The 21,622-nt window shown below is 38.0% G+C and overlaps 2 protein-coding genes across 2 annotated transcripts in view; both read right to left on the bottom strand.

Annotated features, from left to right (window-relative positions):
- LOC121301711 (signal transducer and activator of transcription 5B-like) overlaps nucleotides 1-20,735 on the bottom strand; it is a 49,684-nt gene extending 28,949 nt beyond the window's left edge. The window contains exon 1 of the mRNA XM_041231297.1: nucleotides 20,583-20,735. The gene's annotated coding sequence lies outside the window, so the exon portion shown is untranslated. The remainder of the gene's footprint in view (nucleotides 1-20,582) is intronic.
- The window catches only part of LOC121301756 (signal transducer and activator of transcription 3-like), a 14,150-nt gene continuing 9,487 nt past the window's right edge, over nucleotides 16,960-21,622 (bottom strand). Inside the window, exon 6 of the mRNA XM_041231354.1 lies at nucleotides 16,960-16,974. Coding sequence (XP_041087288.1) covers nucleotides 16,960-16,974 — 15 coding nt within the window. The remainder of the gene's footprint in view (nucleotides 16,975-21,622) is intronic.

Consider the following 21,622-nt stretch of genomic DNA (forward strand, 5'->3'; position numbering starts at 1 on the left):
ACACAGGTTACATATTCTGTTAAGGATAATTACAGTTGTAAGTAAGTCTCTCTCTACATCCTAATTGAAACCTTATTTAAACCATGTGTAATTACAGATACATTACACTGCATGCATGTTAGCTATTATCAGCATGGAAATTACAATCAGGCTCTTTCGTTGCGTCTAATTTTGTGGTGAGAAATCCTAGAAGAGGTTTTGCTACTTGTGGAAGACTTGTCTAGACTGTTCTACACAACTCAGTAAATCCTGAGCACTGTGTTACTGTCTTTAACGAACTACAGTAGTTTAGCACTACAGAAATAACTCAAAAGGGCTTGTTTCAGACTTCGACCTGCACAAATCTTGAAATAGCACACATAACTGTAGTTTCCCTCAATTCTCAGATTGCCTCAGTGTTACTTTAAGTAAGGAAGTCTGAGATCAGTGTTACATTGGGGGACTTCTCGATTTTGCACTACCTCAAAACTTACAGAGCTACTCAGGCTATAAACACAATATTAAAGCAAAATGAAACCCAGGTTACATTTTCAACACCCGTACTTCATTATTATTATTTGCATAACTTTAAGCACAGGAATCCCTCCGTATAGCAGTTTGAGCCATTCCAGGTGTTCCCAGGAGCTTAACCACATAAAACAATGGAATTCCTGGTAGTACATGAATACAACTGCCTTGACTGTATTATAAAAAACATCAATTTGTATAGCATCTTTCATACATCAAAAGTTTAGAATAAAGACATTACCTAACAATATTGAAAATAATATATCCTTAAAATAACTACACTTATACATTGAGGAGGGCAGGGGAAATAAGTTTGATTTAAAGCTGTTTAAAAGAGGCGAGATATCCTGGTACATCATTTCACAGTTTGCGATTTAGGAAAGGGTTAATATCTAGGCTGGCGGAGGCTGGGAAAGAATAAGTGTTGAAAACATACCTGTACTCTTGCAGGACAGGCAATAGAGCTACCTCTGATAGCAACAGGTCAGTTCAAACCAAAGGCAAATACACCCTTTCCATACACACACACACACACACACTCCTGGCCTCATTGAGCAGTTCTGTGCGAATCCGCCACTAATCCTCTATAACACAGTCTCTGTGTTGTAGATTAACCACCTGGTCCCTGTGGTTTACAATAACAGCGAGAGCAGAACTCCTTGTGGGATTTTTGGACACCTATAAATAGGCTGCAGTGCATGGTTTACTTCTTCACCTGATCAATGAAACACTGGGAACATGCTACAGCTATGTACAAAGGAAACCTGTACAGTAAACTGATTATTATTATTATTATTATTATTATATTATTATATTATTATTATTATTATTATTCAAATCTCTCAAACTGGGCTTATGCTCTTAAGTTTAAAGTTAAACTGCTTTGTAAAGTTTTCATATTGAATTTTTTTTTTTTTTTTTTTTTTTTTACTCCTGGTGGATGTGAAATGTTGAAATGTTTTGGATCGCTCAGATTGACCTAATATAAAGTCAACCACCCATACTGAAAAAGGCACTGTTTAGCAGATCTGAACAGGAAGAGGGGAGCCCTAGAGAACATACATACCTTCAGAAATACATACATATTGTATAAGTGCACTGTGCCTCAACTGGATAACAATCTCATTCAAGCTTTACTTAGTGCATTCTGCTGGCCAGTGCAGGATAAATCAGCTGTAGAACTAAAGACTACCATATTTTTTATTGCATTTTGACTCTCCCTTTCTCTTTATTGATACAAATCAAGTATAGAAAATGGCTTAAGAGTTTATTCAAAGTATGGAGGTCATTCCGAAAGTCCAACTGATGGTATAAAATGAGACTCTTCAAGACTCTTAGTTGCTGTAGGAAAACGCCACATTTGCTGCCTTAACCCTAACCCTTCATTCCTTACAAACAATGTGCCTTTTAAAAGGCAGCAGAGCAGTGTAAAGCACGCTAAGCATATAGCCAAGTCTAAAAAAAATAAAATAAAAAATGTACAATTGCAGAGATTCTTTAAAAATATTGGTAATATAAAAACAGGAACATAAGAGCATATGAGAATATCCAGCACAGTCAGTAATACTAAAAAAGCAGAGTGGAAGCATATGGAGGGTTTGAATTATCTTCAGGAGTACATTCCAATATTTTACCACAACGTCCTTGGAAAGCCAACACAGATCCTGAAGAATTCCCGGGAAGGTAATATTCAGCCATGTCCTGACAAGACCTGAGCCGTGACTGAAGCACGGGAGGGGAGGGTCTATTTAACTGAGCAAGGAGGCAAACTACAATTATACTGCATGTGTGTTTAAAATGACCTTCTTCAAGCAAATTAAAACACTACGTTTCTTGAATGCCGTGGGTAAGAGGTGTATTGCAGAAGGTTAGCTATAGAAGTAAACAGAAAAAATATATAAATAATGCATTTTAAAACTAATGTTTCCCTAAACTCATTCCCACAGATTACAGTATCTACCTATCTATAAATATGAATCAGTGATTGGAAATGCTGGCCTGTGATTGGTTAAAACCTCATCCTTACACCACCGGGCAATCGTCTCCATCTGTCATGTGATTGGTTCACATCACTGTCAGTCCCGCCCCTAGCTGTATACCAAACTATAACATCACAACTGAACTGTCAGTCTCTGCTTGCGCTGAATGAAATACTGTAGACGGTTGAGGGTTATGAGAGGAAACTATTGCTGCTTACTATGCCTGGCTACAGACAGTGTTATTATCCCCTGTGGAGCACTTTCAACATTTTAAAACGAGTGAACTCGTGAAATACAAATCCAGCATCCCTATGGACATCATACAAGGCCATCTCTGATGCAGTGGTACTGTAAAATGAATGTTAAGTGTTGTGTGGTGGTGGCTGATTTGTGAAAAGTTTTTTTTTTTTTTTTTCCCTTTAGCCTACCATCAAAATTTCCCAAGAGAAATTAAACAATACAGTACCAAGTACAAAGACAATATCTCAAAATCAATTTATCACCCAGAAAAATGAACAGAGAAAAAAACATAAGACCTACTGAGTCAGTGGTTCAGTTACGATGAAAATTACTCATTGTGTACTTTTGACCAAAGTTCCCCTAAACACAGGAAGATAAAAAGGAGGAAAAAACCCACAGAACACTTTCATGCTGAAGACTTGATGTCATTATATATTTATGTGACCTTCCTTTAAAGTCACATTAGACTAGTGGCAAAATAAATGGAATGTCAACATAATGCTCTTCTTAAAATAAATGACAAAGGAATACTGCAAATGTTGATCTTGGTTTTGACTGCAACACTAAAAAAGAACTGCTCTATCACCATTCATATCAGGGTTAGAATAACAGATTCATAACAGGGTTAGAGGCTGGGTTAGGGTCAATTCCTTTTAAGCAATTCCAATTTTAAGTCCTTGAAGGGCATGTCATTTGAATTGATTAAACGGGAACGGGAACTGGAATTGAAAATTGATTTTAATAAGGAATTGAAATTGAATTTATTTTACCTCAACCCTGATTACAGTCAGCAACCAATTTCTTCTAGAATAAATCAACATGCGTTATGAAGCCTTGCTGAATACCAAATTATCCTATGAAGAAAGAAAGTTGAAGCCCAAAATGCAATATACAGAACTAATCCCCATCCAAGGGCTTGACCTACATTCTGAAAGGACAATAACTGGTTCACAAACCCATTATAATTTAGGGTTAAGTCTATCAAATCCACAGTAACGACACAAAATCCTGCATCGCTAAAAACTAATCTGTCTGACTGCCCCCATCCCATCAGACCTCAAAAGCCTTGCATTTTCTTTTTTAATAACAACAGATTAACAGAGATGTTCTCTTGCCCTGGTTAAGTTTTTTTTTCCATTTCACCTAAAAAGCATTTTTGAGGGTATTTTAAATATATATATATATATATATATATATATATATATATTATATATATATATATATATATATATATATATATATGTGCACACACACACACACACACACACACAATGTGCATCTGGCGTGGTAAAATAATAACAGGATGTAATAACTGTGACCAACAGCTTATGGGTATTACCATTAATAACGGTAGCATTACATAAATGTGATCTACATTTTATCTCCTCTAGACAAAGGTTTTAGTCAATCTGTGTGTGTGTGTGTGTGTGTGTGTGTGTGTGTGTGTGTGTGTGTGTTGCTTAATTATATTAGTTAATTGCCTTGAAAAAAGATTGGAGGAGAGAATATGAATGCACAAACTGGTGTAATGTAATTGCTTAAAACCAGCGTTTTGTAAAAATCTAATAACATGCTAACTTAATAACATTCTACAGTATTATTGAACTCGCAATCTTTGTGCCAAAAAAATCAGTATGAGAAATCAGACCATTCCTGTAAGGTTTGCTACACTGGTGTGTCATCAATACTGGCCAAACCAGGAACTGCTGTGATTAAACTTGTGCTTAAGCTTGTCATTAGTTCGATTCAAAGAGAACTTATTAAATGCACCACTTTCATTCAATGGCCGGACTGCGATTTCAAATCAGTACAGATTGATTAAGTCAAGGAACAAAATTCAATTCTCACAGCCTTTTTGTCATTAACAAATACTTTGAATCGAAAATATAAACGTATTGGTTTTCAGCTCGATTTAGTCTGTCTTCATTTGCATTTAAATTGTGCTGAAATTGATCAGCAAATAACTGTTCTGCAAGCTGCGACAGATGTCAAGTACCTGACATTCGCATGAAAAGTCTTCCTATCATAATTATAAAGCCTGAGATTTAAAAATTGAACAGATGAACCATTTGCTGATCCCAGAAGCCTAGCCTGAAGAAAACTGAACTGGTAAGCATGGGAAAATAAATAAATAAATAAACACTGAAAAAAGCACACAAGTGGAAATGAGCTGTGCTTCTAATGTGTTTGCAAATGGGATGTTGTGTAATGTATAGAAGCTGCATGGCTCTGTTGTAAGTCAGTTTTAGTTGTGAAAGGCAAGGCAGTAGATCAGACAGATGCTTCTGTATGGGAGACAACAAATTACTGAACACTCAAAAGAATTAATGGGTCTCCCCCACATCACACATTCGTACCCCCAACTTGAAAAATATTCAAGTATCTTTCGGTGCATCTGTGCTGTCCTGCCTGCAACGACTGATAAGGTTGGAGCATCAGGTGTTTATAATTTTGTGTCTAAGCCAATACCGACACAAATTTGAAGTTAAGGGTTGTTTCATTGGCCTAATGGCCCCTTCCCGTTTAAATTCCTTACATTTTCAATACATGGAATACACCTACAACATAGTAACAGATGATAATTACTACACACATACTAATCTGTAGAAATATAGTCCCTGTAGTGAACACATATATTTATTTACATTAAATGTAATGTACGTGAGCACAGAACTGACAATAAATCATTAACTGCACTCTGCTTCAGAAGATCTATTCAACACCAAAGATTATTACTGTAAATCATTAACTACACTATGCTTCAAAGACCTATTCAACACCAAAGATTATTACTTTAAAGAGTAGGCTATCGTTATGTTTTTGTTATCTATAATACTGTACACGTGCATGAAATATGATATAGTGTGAACTTGAAAATAAATATTCACGAACGTCAGGCTGCAGAGGCAGACTGTGTGCGAAGGGCAATCAAGGCACCGGCAGTCAAACAATGCAGTTTTAGTTTGCATCCCAAGCTTGTACTTTCAGTGCCTTCACAATCTGCAATGAGTGCAAAGCGTTTCTGGCAAAATTCCACAGCAGTTTGTTGCCTGTCATTTCCGCCTGGGGAAGTACAACCCAGCAGAACATCTATCTACTCTGACAGATCTATGCCCACCTCTAAAATAAATTCAGCAGACACATGCCTCTAAAACAATTTTCAGAAGGTCAGGTCAGGTCAGACTGGGCTACTAGGAACTTTAATGAGGATTCAGCATTAAGTGCTCTAGCAACAAGACAGACTATCCTGATCTTGATATGCTGAACACAAACATATCTTGGGAATGACTGCATGAGGCTTGGAGTGTGCAACATTTAAGAGGGTTGTTTACTTTTGCAGTAAGCACAAGGAATAAATCAGCATAAATCTCTTATTTTTTATAAGAGTAATGCAAGTACTGTTTTCAGTAAGTCCTATTCAGAATCCAAAGAGCACAGCAAGTAAGACACTACCGCCTTGTGACAGGGAGTACCTTGTCGCTGATTCTTGCATGGATGTGTGCAGCTGAGATGAGGAACAGGAGACGCTAAGTAACACAATTGAGCAGTTAGGCTTTCCTGCTGCTGAGTTGACTGGGAGGTCTGGATTGGCTGGGGGGGGGGGGGAGAGGGGGCGTGCCCAGGAAGGCTGCGCAGCTTAAAAAGCTCCACATGATTAACCACAGCTTGAGGCAACTGCACCCTCATGCAACACAGAGGGGCGCTTTGTTGACATGGAGGAGGAGAGCATCCGTTCCGCAGGATTAACTACTATGGAAGCCTTCAAGTGCACGACAGTGCCTGTGAAGGCTCTGCTCAGTCAGGACCATCGCTAGTAGGCCAGGACTTTGGGAGTAGTGGCAGTAGGTTAGTTTAGGGAACATTAATACCAAATAGTACGGGTTTCGTAGTTTAGTAGGTTCCTGGAGCGGGACGTCTCTTATGAGGCTAGCGTTCGCTTTGAGCACATTATTAGTTCAATTAAGGGTTTAATTAAATAACTGAGAACTCAGCTGGAAGAAGACAGTGGGTCCCCAGGACCAGGATTGGGAAACCCTGCCCTAGTGACAGCCTGTGAGAATTAAATCTGCGCTCCGGTGTGGAGTGTCAACACCCACTGCTGTGTCTGATTCAGTATTATCCAGTGACGACCTACACACGTAACAAACCCCTCTCTAACATGTCTACATTTTCCAGTGTGGGCAAACTGCAAGTAATATTTCACTCAATAGAAAATGTGCGAATGCAGGCAATTTGCCCACAGTGGAAAGAAATGCGACCTTACATTTGTGTAGCCAAACGCACACTGATTGTACGTTCTTATCAATGCAATGCTCACAACCAAGAAACACTTGAATGTTTGAGAAAATAATAAAATAATAAAAAAAACTTAATCCAAGTAACCTCAAATGTAAAAAACAGACAAATAAAGGATAGCCTGACGAACATTCAGACAGTTGGCAGTGGCTTGAAAGACACAGCCCATTGGCCTCACATTCCTCTGACTACATAACTTATCCCTTTTCGTCCCATAGGGAAAGTGATCCGATTTTGGTCAGCGATACTGACATCTTTTCCAAGATGCTGTTTGGGGATGAGTCAATCCAGCTGTGAATGTGAAAGAGCAAGGATGCTGTGAAGCTACTGCCCTTTAAATAAACAACCCTCTCCTGTACATTACTTTTACAGAAATGTTCCTATTTTCACAATTCAATAGCCTTAGTTTCCTAATCAGAGACACAATTAAGTCAGAGATGTCAAACTCGAAGTTTGGCAGCTCTGATCTAGGGTTAACCTTTTAGTTGTTTATCACAACAACAGTGCTACATTTAAAAATAAAAAAATAAATTAAAAGTCTAATTAAAAGGCTACACTTGCACAGTTAATCACAATGCACACCACCAAACCCTCAATACAGCCATATTTAGACTCCTATGACATCATCACTGTAAGCTGGACTGACAGGAACACCACTCTGCAGTCAGCGGACAGTCACGTAGAAACAAGGGCAAAGACAGTCGCAATGTTTGTCTAGGACAGAAAAAACAGCTTGCTCTGGTTGAGCCACCTTTGTTCAAGAAGGAATGAATGACACTGAGCTTCTCCATTAACTACGTTCAGCAAGTCCCCAGAATGACATCTGCTCAACTGGAAGAAATGGAAACCGATTTTGTATTTCGCATGCTACCAGGATACACGTTACACACCGGTCCATAAACTAAGTAGCAGAACATGATTTTAAGATACAGTTTTTCAGCATGACCTTTAGGGAATGGCAGCTTCAGCCAAACTGAATGAGAAAAAACATTCTGGAAGAGCCACAAAATCTGCTCCCAAACAAGAAGACAAGAACGCAGAGTTACGCAAGGGCATGCAGACTAACCAGGGTTACTGATCCAAAGTGGACTCAAACCAGGCCTAAAACAAAGTACTGATCCCTTCAAAAGGGAACATTCCAAACAATACGCATTGATCGCTCTAGAATCGTTCTAGTATTAGTTTAAGATGCAGTATTGATGCATGGGCCAGCGACAGTAAATAATCTACTGCAGCCGGTAAGTCAATTATACAGGTTATTGGTCATTTAAACCTTTGCAGTCCAATTATTTTGACCCTGTCAGGCTGGTCAGGTCTTATTAAATTTTGGGGAATAAAATAACACTTTAGACCATGTGCTGTTCAAATTGAATTAAAGTGACTATTTACATAAAACAGGTTTCAAATCACTTAATGAAAGTGAAAAAAATAAAAAAAAACTTAAAAGAAATTACTGGTTTTGCTGAGTTAGAGTGACTTCAGAGCAATTGCTCAGGTTCCAAACTTACTGTAAAATCAATAAGACACCCCAAACAAAGAAAACAAGTTCAAAAAAAAAAAATCTATAACTATTTATTTGAGAAGTGCAAAATTCAAAAGAAAGTGCACGAATTTGAACCAACAACAATTATAGAAATATAACTACATGCTACTCACAAATGTATCTGTAAGTATCCAGTGTGTGTGATACTTTTCAAAGCAGACACCTATCTATCACAAAACTATCTGCGCTTACAGGTGCGCATCTCCACCCCGTCTCCACGTCTGGCACGTGATCGTTTTCTTCATTTTCCTCCTCTGACTCGTCACTTTGACAAAAATGAACTTCTTCTTCACTGGACTCTTCGAAATATTCATCTAAACTACTTCCTTAGTCACTGACTTCTTCCTCCATCATCTCTGCAAGTTCTTCGGGCTGCCGAGTCTTTCTCTGCCGTCTGCTCTCTGCCATGATGCTCTCTCCAAATCTGTCTCTGCGCTACTCTGTTCAAATCGTTTTTCTCCAGCTTTTGAAGAGATGCCCGGCTGGTTGCGCATTCTTTCTGATCAGAGACGACTGGGGAACACCCTCTGTCGGCTTTGTCTGCTCACAGCCGACACAAGACCTGTTAAAACAGTTTTTTTTGCAATGTCGGACTGGGATCTAACATCAGACTGGAAAAGGATTTTTGCAGTGTCGGACCAGATCTGACAAAGGGGCGCAAAGGGTTAAAAGGATTTTAATGCCATTGTAATGCAGGGCATTTTGATTGGTTAATCCCACTTCTAAAACTTTAAACAGTACATCACACAATCCTGCTCAACACTTAAAGACAAGTACCATCTGCAGAAAATTCTCTTTGCAAATTAGTTTGTAGCAACAGGCTAGAATCCCAAATTCCACAGACACAGTTCAGCGTATCTTGAAGGGCAGGAAATGAACAATGAATCCTAAAAGAAAAATAATAAATCAGAGTTGCAAATGAAGCATTAGCAATAAAGAAATAAAACAATACAATAATACTTTTCAAAGAGCAGGTGCCCCTGACCTATTTGTCCGAGTGTGTTTTGTAGATTTCACAATAACCACAAACTGGTTATATTGTAAAGTTTCATACACACCAGCAAACAAAAAAAGCGTTAGGTAAAAACAGACGCAACAATATGTTCGCGAACAAAAGATTGACTTATTTCATTACAATTTTCGCATGCAGTACAACTGCTTACAATTTCACAAGCAAATTTCTGCGGTTGTGAATAGAACCAAATTTGATTTTCAGTGCCGGTTATGACTGTGTTTTGTGAGAATATGGGCCTCATGTCTACTCCCAGTTTGAGTCGACTGCCCAAATATAATTCACTTTGTCTTCTCCTGGCTGAATTCAAACCAGTACTCAAGGTTAAAAGACAGCATGCCTCCTGCTAGTTGCAGTAACAGCATAAGCAAGCTCGGCCATACTGCAGCTGAAGGAAAAGCAAGGAGGGGCCTCCCAAATGCCAAATTACCATTGACACTGGCCACCGCAATTAAACCATTTTATAGCACTGTTAGGAATGTAACCGACATTCAGATTAATAACAATCTGCAGTTTTCATTATGAATTATTTTACAGATCCACAGTGCTATAAGACATTAACAGTGTTCTTTGACAATTCTAGTTTTCAAATGAAATGACAAAAGGATGCCAACACAGACAGGTTTCAGATACAAGCACTATTATTATTATTATTATTATTATTATTATTATTATTTATTATTATTATTATTAATCAATTAAACTGCATTAACCTTTTTTTTTCCTTTCTCTATCCTGTACCTTTTTTTCTAGTTTCAATTTTAAAGGGAATATAAAATACTTTGAAGCTGATCCATTGAGCTGGTTTTTCATTTGCACACAGCCCCCTGTTATCCCTGCTTGCTGAATCCTTTTAGGATTTTCCAAATGTAGCTCAATTGCTGACCCAGCTGCTATCGGACGAGTGACCTCATTGCAGCAAAACAAGTCACAGTGGGACGCGCAATATAGCTGAGGTAAGGGTCCCCAATAACTTGTTACTTGATATTGATGAAGTGTACGTAGCTGGAGTGCTTTGAAATCGATTGTAAGAATTTCTTGTAAATGTTATATTTTAACCTTTTAACACCTTGGCTGTTACTACAGAAATATGAAATGGAAGTTCATCACTGTGTGTCTACTGTAATTTTTGTTTTGTTTTGTTTTCTGACGAGTTGTGCAGAAGATCAGATTACTTATAGCTTTACACCGTTACTGTACAGGTCAGTGCATCTTCCCCACAAGGTAAACGGAAATCCACACGTTTTACAAACAAATGTCTGCGGTTAATTGTTAGTCCTATTAGAAAGTATTTTATTTGTAATAGATCTTGCAAGAGTCTCGTAAAGATCACGAAAGCATAAAAGACAACGCAGCAGAGGAAAGCGCTGAGGACACTAGAGAATCTGAATCATTTCCTCCAGCAGGGTGTAGTGGAGGTGAAGAAAGATGTCAGATAGCAGTCCAAACACCGAAATGGAGGCTCCCTTACAAAAGCATGGGTAAGAGTACTATTTAACATGTAGTAATTCCGTAACATTTTGTAAAGGGACTTTCAGAAACCCATCATAATTCACTATCAGGTCACTTCCTGAGTTTTGACACTCCCTGTCTGAACTCAAATAAATATACCTGCAATCTTTACTAGTACTTGCTAGGATGAATGAGTGTTCAATAAACTTATCACGTATCACCATAGCCATGCTGTTTCTGTTCCACTTCCCTTCCCCTGCACATGTCATATAGCAACAGGAGGAGTTTCATAGCAACCACTAAAGCAGGCTTCCTGTTTACCAAAACACCGATTTAAAACTTATAATTAGACTGCTTTCCAGCAACTTGTGAGTAAAATGGAACATTAGAGTTTGTTTTGCGGTATGTAAACTAGTTATTTTTTTATTAGTTGTACAAATTGCTGGAAGGACACTTTCAGCCACACCAAAGAATATTAAAGAAAACCGTAAAACTGTTTTATTGCACACAACACAATAAACATATTGACTAACTGTGGTCAACAATCCTCTCCCTAAACACCACCAGTTTCCATAAACACAAATTATACAGGCAAGTGTCAGTCAAAGTAGAGTCTGATCGTGTTCTCGGTAGGGTTTTGTTCTTCATCTGGAATATCTTCTACTTCTGTTAAAGACTTGTTTTTGAAAGTGTTCAAGAAACCACGGCTGTCTTTTTCAGTAGTCCACTGTTGAAAAGCACTCTCAAAATCGAACCGTCCAAGATCGGGTAGAGGTTCGGCTAACACTGTCACTAGACGGTTTACGGTTCCAATTTCTAGACGCTCTGCATGTCTGATATTGTTAAAAGCATTGAATCCCCGCTCACACTGTACAGACGTGGATGGTGTTGCAAGACAAACTACATAGAGAGTATTTATGTCTGGCCATGAATCTTTCTGAGGTAGATCGTCATTAGATTTACTACAGAATTTTTTTGAACATTTGTTTATACAAAATGTTTATACTTAACAACAATATAAACAGGTTATAAAGACACTGTTTTCGCAAGACAAAAATAAGTGTATTTCACCTGAAAACAAGCAGCTATTTAAAATGCCAAATCCTACCTACCCTTTACTTGCACATAAACAGTATATTTAACAGCGCACTGTAACTCTAATTCCCACTTAATGCAAAAACTTAGTCCCACGTGAAAAAACACGATTGCACAGATTCCCTAAATTCGGAATAGGTTTGCAGAGATATTTATGTGCTGCTTAATCCTTTCCGTTGGTTTTCTTTCCACTGCAGAATGGTAAGCAAAATTGTGCCTGTAGATCCCAATCAATTCAAATTCCTGTTCCAATCATTTTACAACAAATACTTTATTGAGCAAACAAATGCTGTACACAACGTAATGAACCTGTCAGGTAACCTGACAAAGCCTATGGGATAAACCTCAGTAAAGACTGTGCCGTAAAACTGAATAGGAATTGGAATTGCATTAAAAGGAACTGGGATTGGAAAAGGAACGGGAATTGAAAAAATGGAATTGACCTCGACCCTGGCATCACCCCCAAGTGACTATCACGGTTATATTTTAGTTTTTTGCACATTCCTGCTCCACTGGGCTACGTCTTTCGGAACACGATTCTGTACAATTTTTTGTAAAAAACATGTCAGGTATTTTCCCCATGTTTTATTAAATCATTTTTACAAGCAGCGCTGTCCGCTGACTGTTTCTAGCTAATCAAGCTATAGGGCAAAATGAAATGAAACAAAACAGTACTGATTCATCTACCAGCACACACTCAAAGTAATCATGCTGGCATAGTCTTACACAAGGACATCTTTCAAAGCCTTCGCCACCGTGGTGAACTTGGTGACAATTAGTTGAGCCACACAGGAAAACATTTCCCTCGTGGCGATGTGGCGAGCGGCAACATAGTTTTGTGAATTCTCCATATTTTTGCTTCTTACTTTTTAATAATAAAATTTCAAAATGAATAATACCCTTTTCAATGCATCAATTACTCCCTATAATTGGTTGCTGATTGCATCTTTAATAAAATATGCGTGAAGCTTCGAGTATAAATTGTGAACATAGTATAATATATAACCCAGATCGCAGTTCACTGTGTTCAAATCTGCAGTCTTCTGTTCCACGATAAAGCAGAGTTGATCCTTAGTGGTTTTAAGGAATTTCACATAGCTCCTACCCAGGGCGTAGCACTTCAAAAAATGCATGGCACAGATAACTCCTAGTGATAAAACCAGCACGGAAACTTTGTTTACCAGCTGCCCTCTGTCACTGTATCCCCATCTATCAACACACTGTCAGACAGCCCAGGGATATAGACCAGCACACTGTGAACTTTCAGAAGTCACATAGCCATGTGTTATACAACCTGTCATAAGATACATACTTAATAAACTTACACCATATCTCAATACAGAATTTAAATGTACTAAATGCAACAAATACACACAAAATAGATAAATTAAGGTTCGGAAATGTTTTGGTTTTTGTGCGATTTTGATAAATCTGGCTCAGAGTGTAGCTCTCAACAGCTCCTTTTCTAAAGTTAACAAAAACCGCACCTTTTCAATTTTCATATTCCTATAAAAGGGTGTCGTCGCCCCCCCCCCAACCTCCACTCTGACCCTCCAACAATTGTGCGGTCTCATTCTCATATTTAACCATGGGAAGAGGAATTCCCTGCAATGTTGTACACATCCTCATGTAAACTGGTGTTAAGTTAAGCACTGGAAGAATTGCTTTCATTTTAATTTTTGGCAAGAAATCATCTCTATGTGATTTCAAAGCTGGAAGTCAGCTATTAAGTGGAAACTACAACAGTAAAGTCTGCAATGTACTGAATGTGACTGGCACCTGCTTGAAGTTATGCTCACAACAGTAGACAAAGAGTTCTGTGAGAAAACACTAGTCAACAAAAAAAATGATTAATCTAGGAGCGGTTCAGGGAAACTGACCGTGCCGCAGATTTCCCCAACATCCACAAATTCCCCTTAAGGAATTACTAGGCAGTAGCTACTGATAATCAGCAAATCAGGCACAGCTTAAACTTGTTACATTAAATCATTGTTATCCTGGCTCTCTCTAGTGGCCCTACACCCTGCTGGCAGTGTCTCCATTTAATTTCTCCAGAAGCACAATACTCCAGTCTTAACCCTCTGAAATGAACAAAAACAGCACAAACAAGATACAGAACTAGATTCTGCTTGTGTTTTAATATACTGTATCTACAGGACGCTGCTGTGGTGGTTTAGGAAAAGCTCTGCTTGTCGACCTTTTAAAACAGTCAGAATTAAACGAACATTTGCTTTTGTTGCATTATTTAAAATGATGATGAGAGGGGGAGCTACAGAAGAGACACTTAACTGGAACAGAATGTGAAAACCACAGAGAATTCACTTTCATTTTGAAAACTGCAGAAGAAAATAACATTGCATAACTGTACTGCCCGTTTCTGGAGTACAACTGTTCGCTCAGTGATTTAATGAAAACGATTTCATCTGCGCAGCCTACAGCTACATCCAAAAGTTTTGCATCACCTCGAATTTTAGGACTGAGACATAAAAAAAAAAAAAAAAAAACATAATTTAGATGTTTTATTTAATACCAAAGAAACTACAAATGATTTGCAAAAGTCTACTAGAAAGCCATAATAGTAGTATAGCATTTCATGTTAGATTTCAAAATGTACATGTATATGGGAAAACTACTAAATGGTTTGCAATTCAATATATTACAAGTATTCAGCAGGTTTCATTCGACTTTATGAAGCAAAATTAGTTCATTCTATAGGATGATGCAAACTTTTGGCCATAGCTGTAGTTAATTATTTTGGATGACCGTGCATCATGCTGCCAAGCTTTCTCTACAGGCCCAATGTGGTCGTTATGACTTCTTATCTTGGACCAAGGTGGGTAGAGACTTCCTGTGTAATATTTCCCTGTCAAAAATAAAACTGAAAGTGTAAAAGTGCAAAAACCCTTGAATTCCCTTTGAAACAACTTTCTATTTAAAAAATTCTAAATTGTATCTGCTTAAATGATTACTTTAAATTATTTTCAATTGCATGTGTTTTGTTTCACCAGTAAGCTTCACTTTGCAACTAAAAGGTTGAAAAAACCCCTGAGGATTTTGAACAACAGACAGCTTTCTATCACTCAACTAAAAACAGAATGGAGCCCACACACACAACGGGAGTGAACAGCTGGGCAGTATGCAAACACCACTGTTCTCAAGTTAATGAGCATGCCTATGTTAGACATAAGCATGCTCATTAAGCCAACAAAGACAAATGATTCTGAACCGTATATTTTTTTTATATTATAAAAACCTATTTCTGCCTGCAAATTTTTTTTATCTTTAGATAGTCGTGTTAACTGTTTAAAAAAACATTATGAGCAGAACAACTTATTTAACCCAAGTGAAATGCATCTGATGTTGTCAACAGGCAACTTGAGCAAACAACAACAACAACAACAACATCTTTACAGTCCAACCTCAGCACAAATACTGTTAATGGGAAATCAGTGGTGTAAACTGAGAGGGAGTTGGTTCCTTTAACAAAACAAAATCAATCCATTAAAAACACAAACACACACACACACACAGAGCTCACGCTTCATTCACAGCATCAACATGAAGCCATCAAAGTCACGTTCCTCTCATTGTGAGATCATTCTGGACATGTGGGCTCCGCATGGCAACTGGTTAATGTTATGGCCACAACAGGAAAGACAAGACTTTGGAAGAGTGCCAGGTGCTTGGCTGGCAAGCTGCAGCACTGATGTTTCACAAGCGTCACTCAAAAATGACCATTTCAGGGAAAATGGACCGTGCTGCAGATTTCCACTCCCAACTTCCCTTAAGGAACTGGACTGGGCAGTAAATCGATGAAAATAGATGTCACATCAAGAACAATTTAGACTTATCACATTAAATCATCGTCGTCATCAGGCTGCTTCTACACCCTGCTGGCAGTGTTAAGTCAGGTGTTTCCAACACATGTTTTTACCCACCCTCACACTTGACTCCATTTCACTTCTCCTGAATCTCAAGAATCTAGTCTTAACCCTCACAAATTAAAGTAACAAAACATGACCCCTAAAGGTCGCCACACACCAGACGCGATGCAATTTTTAATTGGTGACGAGAGACTTAAAAATAGGATTCAATCCTATTTATTTCACATCGCTTCAGTGCCATCCTGGTGCCGCTCCTGCGTCACCTGTCACTTATTAAAAGTATCCTGTGAGTGAATGTAGAAGCATGTGTTTTAGTGTAAAACTGAGCAGTCAGCTGTTTAAAGCCACTGAAAATGTGGGGGACATTGTAACACAGATGTTTGATCATCAAAAGAGCTTGTCAGTGGTCTGTTACTGATATGACATACCTGTTCTAGCTACCCATTTCCTTACACAGAAACATGCGTTTACAGAAACAGGCTGTGAGGCACTGAACCCAAATCCTATTGGACAAAACCTAACTGGCCAAATCAAGTTCTTTATGCCAAAATGTGATTATTTGAGGTGTAAAATCTCTGTCCCACTGTTTCCAGACTCATCGACAGAACGGAAGATTGGACTATGGTAGGACACGATGTCGACAGCCCTTGACACTCATTCAGAACACAAGCTGTACAGTACAGTTCATATTGTAGTGGCTGACTCTCAAAAGAGAGAGAGAGAGGAATGGAGAATGTGGCTCAAGCAATCAAGCCGTGTCCTTCAACTCACCTAGATCAAGCCAAGTTCAAACACACTGACTTTTCTCTGTAATACTGATATAACGTTGCCAATAACATCTGATTACTGCTGGTAGCTGTCTAAATAATCACATTTCTAAGAAATGAAATGTTTATGCAGACATACCCAAACCCGACTAACCAGTCCAAGTGAACCCACAAGTGAAATATTTTAGGACACATCATTCTGTAAGGGTTATGACGAAAGACACCACGACACACTCAGATCACCTGCGTCGATTCGGTTTGCAAATAATCAATTGCGAGGACAATTGTGTGGACAGGCTTCAAAAAGCCTTACTTTTCATTAACCCTGCTTCTTTGCAGGTCCCTTGTAATTGTTTCAATTGTTTAGGGTTGCAGACTTTATTTTCAATCCAAAACAAAAATGTAATTGATCTTGCTTTAGAACAATGCCTTATTTAGGTGGGGTTCAAGTCTCCTACTGAACTGGAAATAAAAGATTTGATTTGACAAGAAGATCATTGATGATAATTTATTGATTCAATCCCAATCACTGTTTCCCTGCTATGTTCACTGCACAAAAATACGGATTTCCCCCCCAAAAAAATTGATTCAACTTAATGCACTGGTCTGTTTACATGGGCTCAAATACCAGCTCAAGAAGTTATTAAAAATACTGTTTGAATTGTCTCATTGTTCGAGGGGGGTATCAGCAGTGTCACTGATAGCAAACAACACAATCAGAAGCAACAAGAGACAAGAACATAGTTCTGCAAAGACTGCAGTGCCACTGTCTATCAAGATCTCATGCCCTGATTTTAACGCTGGACAGAAAGAAAGCATTCTCAAGTTACTGATCCTTCTATGCATCTCAGCTTCAATATTCAGAGTACAATAAGATGCACAAGACCTCACATGACAACTGGGTAATGGCTATGGCACACTAGCAGAGAGAAACGAGAATTGGTAGAAAATTTCTATGCTACTGTATATTTTGTCTCGTGATTTTAGACTCATTATACCAAAGTACTGCTCTGTTTCTATGTGTGAAATGTTGTATTTTTTATCATTCACTGGGGATAAAAATCCCTGGTGACAGGGATACTTTACAACATCAGTTTCAGAGTGTATTGGATTCTAAGTGGAGAAAAAAGCAACATGAATTATCAAAACTTTTTAATTCTCCCAATACTAAGGATGAAGGCAGGACATTAAAGAGGATGTCATCTGTGTCTCATTAGAATAACTTCAATTATAATATAATTGCAGATATACTTCCAGAGGGGCTGATGTAAACTATTTAGTATTAAACACTATGAATATGAGGGAATTATATAGTCGCATTCACATATCAAACCCTATAAAATACTGACCAAGGGTTAAACGATATCAAAAACACACAGCTGACAGGACTGTGTTTTAAAATAAGAAAGCTTCCATTTGGATGTACTGCAGTTGGTTTTGTTGGTACAGTACTATATTTTCAACAGAAGAAGTATTTTAATTCAGAACGATATGACTCTTGCCAAAAGAGACATTGCATTTCCCATTAATGACCCAACAGCAAAATGAAAACAAAATGTTACCCATCCACAGAACTGCGTTAAACTTAAAAAGCAATGCAATTTAGCAACAGATTTATAAAAAAAAAGTTTCCAGAATTAACAGTATCCAAAGTATTCAGAATGGCAGAATATAGCGCTCGATAAGGCCCTAATGTCACCAATGAAAATGCACAAAATCATGGGCAGTAGCGGATAATCAAATAAATTGTAACATTGAAGAGATGGGCTTTGTATCAGAAAACTGGTCAGAAATCATGTGTGACAGGTAAGTACATTAATTTGTTACAGATATATATATATACATATATATAATGGGAATTGATTTGTTTATTAATATAAGGACGGTAAAACGCGACTGACATGTATCTGACTGTTGTCTATCCGAGTGTTGACTGTCTTGACTGTATAAGGAAGCTAGTATGTAATAACTGCATGTCAATAGGTTTGGACTCTGTCAAGGTCGAGGTCTAACTCAAGAGAACTTTCCCCATAACAGACACTTACAACCTATAACCAAAGCAAGAAAGTGTTACATTTTAGAATACCCTATGCAATTCAACTGTTTATTTATTTACTTATTTTTAATATTTGGTTTACAACTTTATATGGAAGTTAACCATAAAAGTCCAACACCTTTTCCTCCAAAATTCCTCTTCTATCAGCACTTAATCTGTGCTCATTACGCATTACAAAGCAACTGCGGTATTCCCAATAATAACATGTCTAATGAGATTACAGATCTGTCTTGCGATAGTGTTGTATGTGTCAAAAAAGAACAGATGATCACTCACAGATCACAATAGTGTAATTCTGTACTTAGATTTTCACAATCCGTTTTGGAGGGGGCATGGGGTGTGTGTGTGGGACTGGTGGGGGGGGCTGATAAGGGTTAAGGGGGGTGTCACTCACCCTGTTTATGGGGTCTTTGAAGCCCGCAGAGAAGAAAGGAATACAGATTTGTTAGCCAAAGGGCAGGGGTTAAAAAAAATGTGTACACATTCTGTAAATCTGTTTATAGACATGTACCAGATCGAGATGGTCCACTTTCACCCCTTTTAAAGAAAAGCAATCTGTCTCAAATGTCTATAGAAAAACAAAACACAGTACAAGGATATAGAAATATGATTTATGTCAATAATAAATATATACAATATATATAATATATATATACTATATATGATATATATATATAGAGAACGTGCACTGAAGCATCTGATGACACAGGGCTGCTGGGGGTTCATGTAAGAAACACAACCCAAATTTAGCATTTCACTTGCAGAGATGGAAATAACCCTATGGAGTACATATCCCCAATGCTTGGTAGTTTTAACCGATTTCAAACTTCACTTTGCAGTAATGTCTGGCTCAGCGGTGATTACCACAAGTTAGGCTCTTGACTGTAAAGACAGTGCCCACAGCTACTATATAAACCAGCTTGTGTACAGGTTTTTATGTTAAAAGAAACTAAAGTCCAGTTCACATTGGAGTGGCAATTAATTAATTGATTCTGTGTTTCTGGCCTGTCGTTTTTTAGCACAAGGCTAGTATATATTTTTCAAAGTTTCAACCATGCGTGTACTTTAATAATCAAACAGCCATATTCACATACAAACCCGTCTTCATTCATTTTTTTTTTTTTTAAACCATATAGAGCCGTGTCCGTATTTATACTGTTGTAAAACCTTATCATCACACCCCATCTGTGTAAATATTTATTTTTGATTGGTGAAGCTTTCGTTACACAAATTTACAAAGGTCGAAACATCTACGATTTCATATTATGATATAGACAGACAGACAGACAGACAGATAGATAGATAGATAGATAGATAGATAGAGAGAGAGAGAGAGATAGATAGATAGATAGATAGATTCAACTGCAGATGCTTCATTCATTTGACAGGCGGGGCGCAGGACAGAGACAGTCGCTTTATAGCCCCTTGCACGTACACTTTAAAAAAAAAAAAGAAACTACACTATGACAAAACACGTATGTATTTATAAAAACACGTGGAATAAATATTGTATTGAACGTGAGCAAACATTAGACTAAAAAATAAATATGCTGGTACACTTTTAAAATAACTATTACAAGTTTCAAAGAAATAAAAATGTCAACACCTCTCGCCCTTCCCTTGCCTGCCTAGTCTTAAACTAAGGCATATTCAGGTTTGTTTACAATCTATCTTTCAAAATGTCTTTCGCAATCGCAGCAATAAGGCAACACGAGCAAGTGCCAAAGCCACATAATTAACCAGCTTCTTACCTCGTCTCAACGTCCAAACTGTTGTTATTGTTTTAATATAAAATTATTGCAAATCTCCCACAATATGGTCAAGCAAGCAGATATCCCTTTGCCCGTCTCTCTCTCTCTCTCTCTCTCTCCTGCCCCAGACGGTTATTACGCAGTTCTCTTGCTCTCTCTCTCTCTCTCTCTCTCTCTCTCTCTCTCTCTCTCTCTCTCTCTCTCTCTGTAACTGCCTGCCCACTTCCGGCCCCTTTTGCAAACAAGTCATTCTAGTGGTTGCATGTGTGAAATGCATGCTGTTTTTGTGTACTGTGTGGTCCTCCACTGTATTTGAAGAATGTTTTTAGTGCTTCAAGTTACATTCATAAATAATCGTACCAAAATAATACTTTTATAAGAGAAACGTTTTGGGAATCCAAAAAATGTCTTCAGAATAACTTCTAAATGCTCAATCAGAATTGATCAAGGCACCTGAAACATGTGTTTTAATATTCTTCTAGTTTTACTCATACATAAAAACAACAACAGTTTAAAACTGTGTCTCCACACTCGTTGTAATGGATGTAACCGTCACTCTCTTGTATAATTACAAATTTACAAAGCAGTGCACTTTTTCACACTAAAGCTAGTAGCATATGACACATCTGTAGACCATGGATACAGGAGCGAAACAATAACACACAGGTATCATTGAAATGTAATAGCGCTGGTGACATTTCTAGTCAACATCACTATCATCATCATGATCTATACCAAGAGTGCATGGGTTACCACAGTGTTCGTTGGCTTGACATGTACACAGTTCTGTGCATGCAAGATTGTTCTGGCTACAGACACAGTTGATTGTGCAGCGACCCCTACTGGTGCAGGCACAAATAAGGTCTCGCAGGCAGCTCAGATGCCACTGGGCCTTTGAATAATACAGAAGTAGTTCATCATCCATATTTCTCTTTTCATGTTGCAATGGTGAGCCAATAACTAGTTTACCTATGTGCAACATCCAAACCTTTGTTTGCCAAGACACAGTTTTGACATATCTTCACATGGCGGGGCCAGTG

This window comes from Polyodon spathula, chromosome 28 (assembly GCF_017654505.1).
Source record: "Polyodon spathula isolate WHYD16114869_AA chromosome 28, ASM1765450v1, whole genome shotgun sequence".
In the NCBI taxonomy this organism is placed as follows: Eukaryota; Metazoa; Chordata; class Actinopteri; order Acipenseriformes; family Polyodontidae; genus Polyodon; species Polyodon spathula.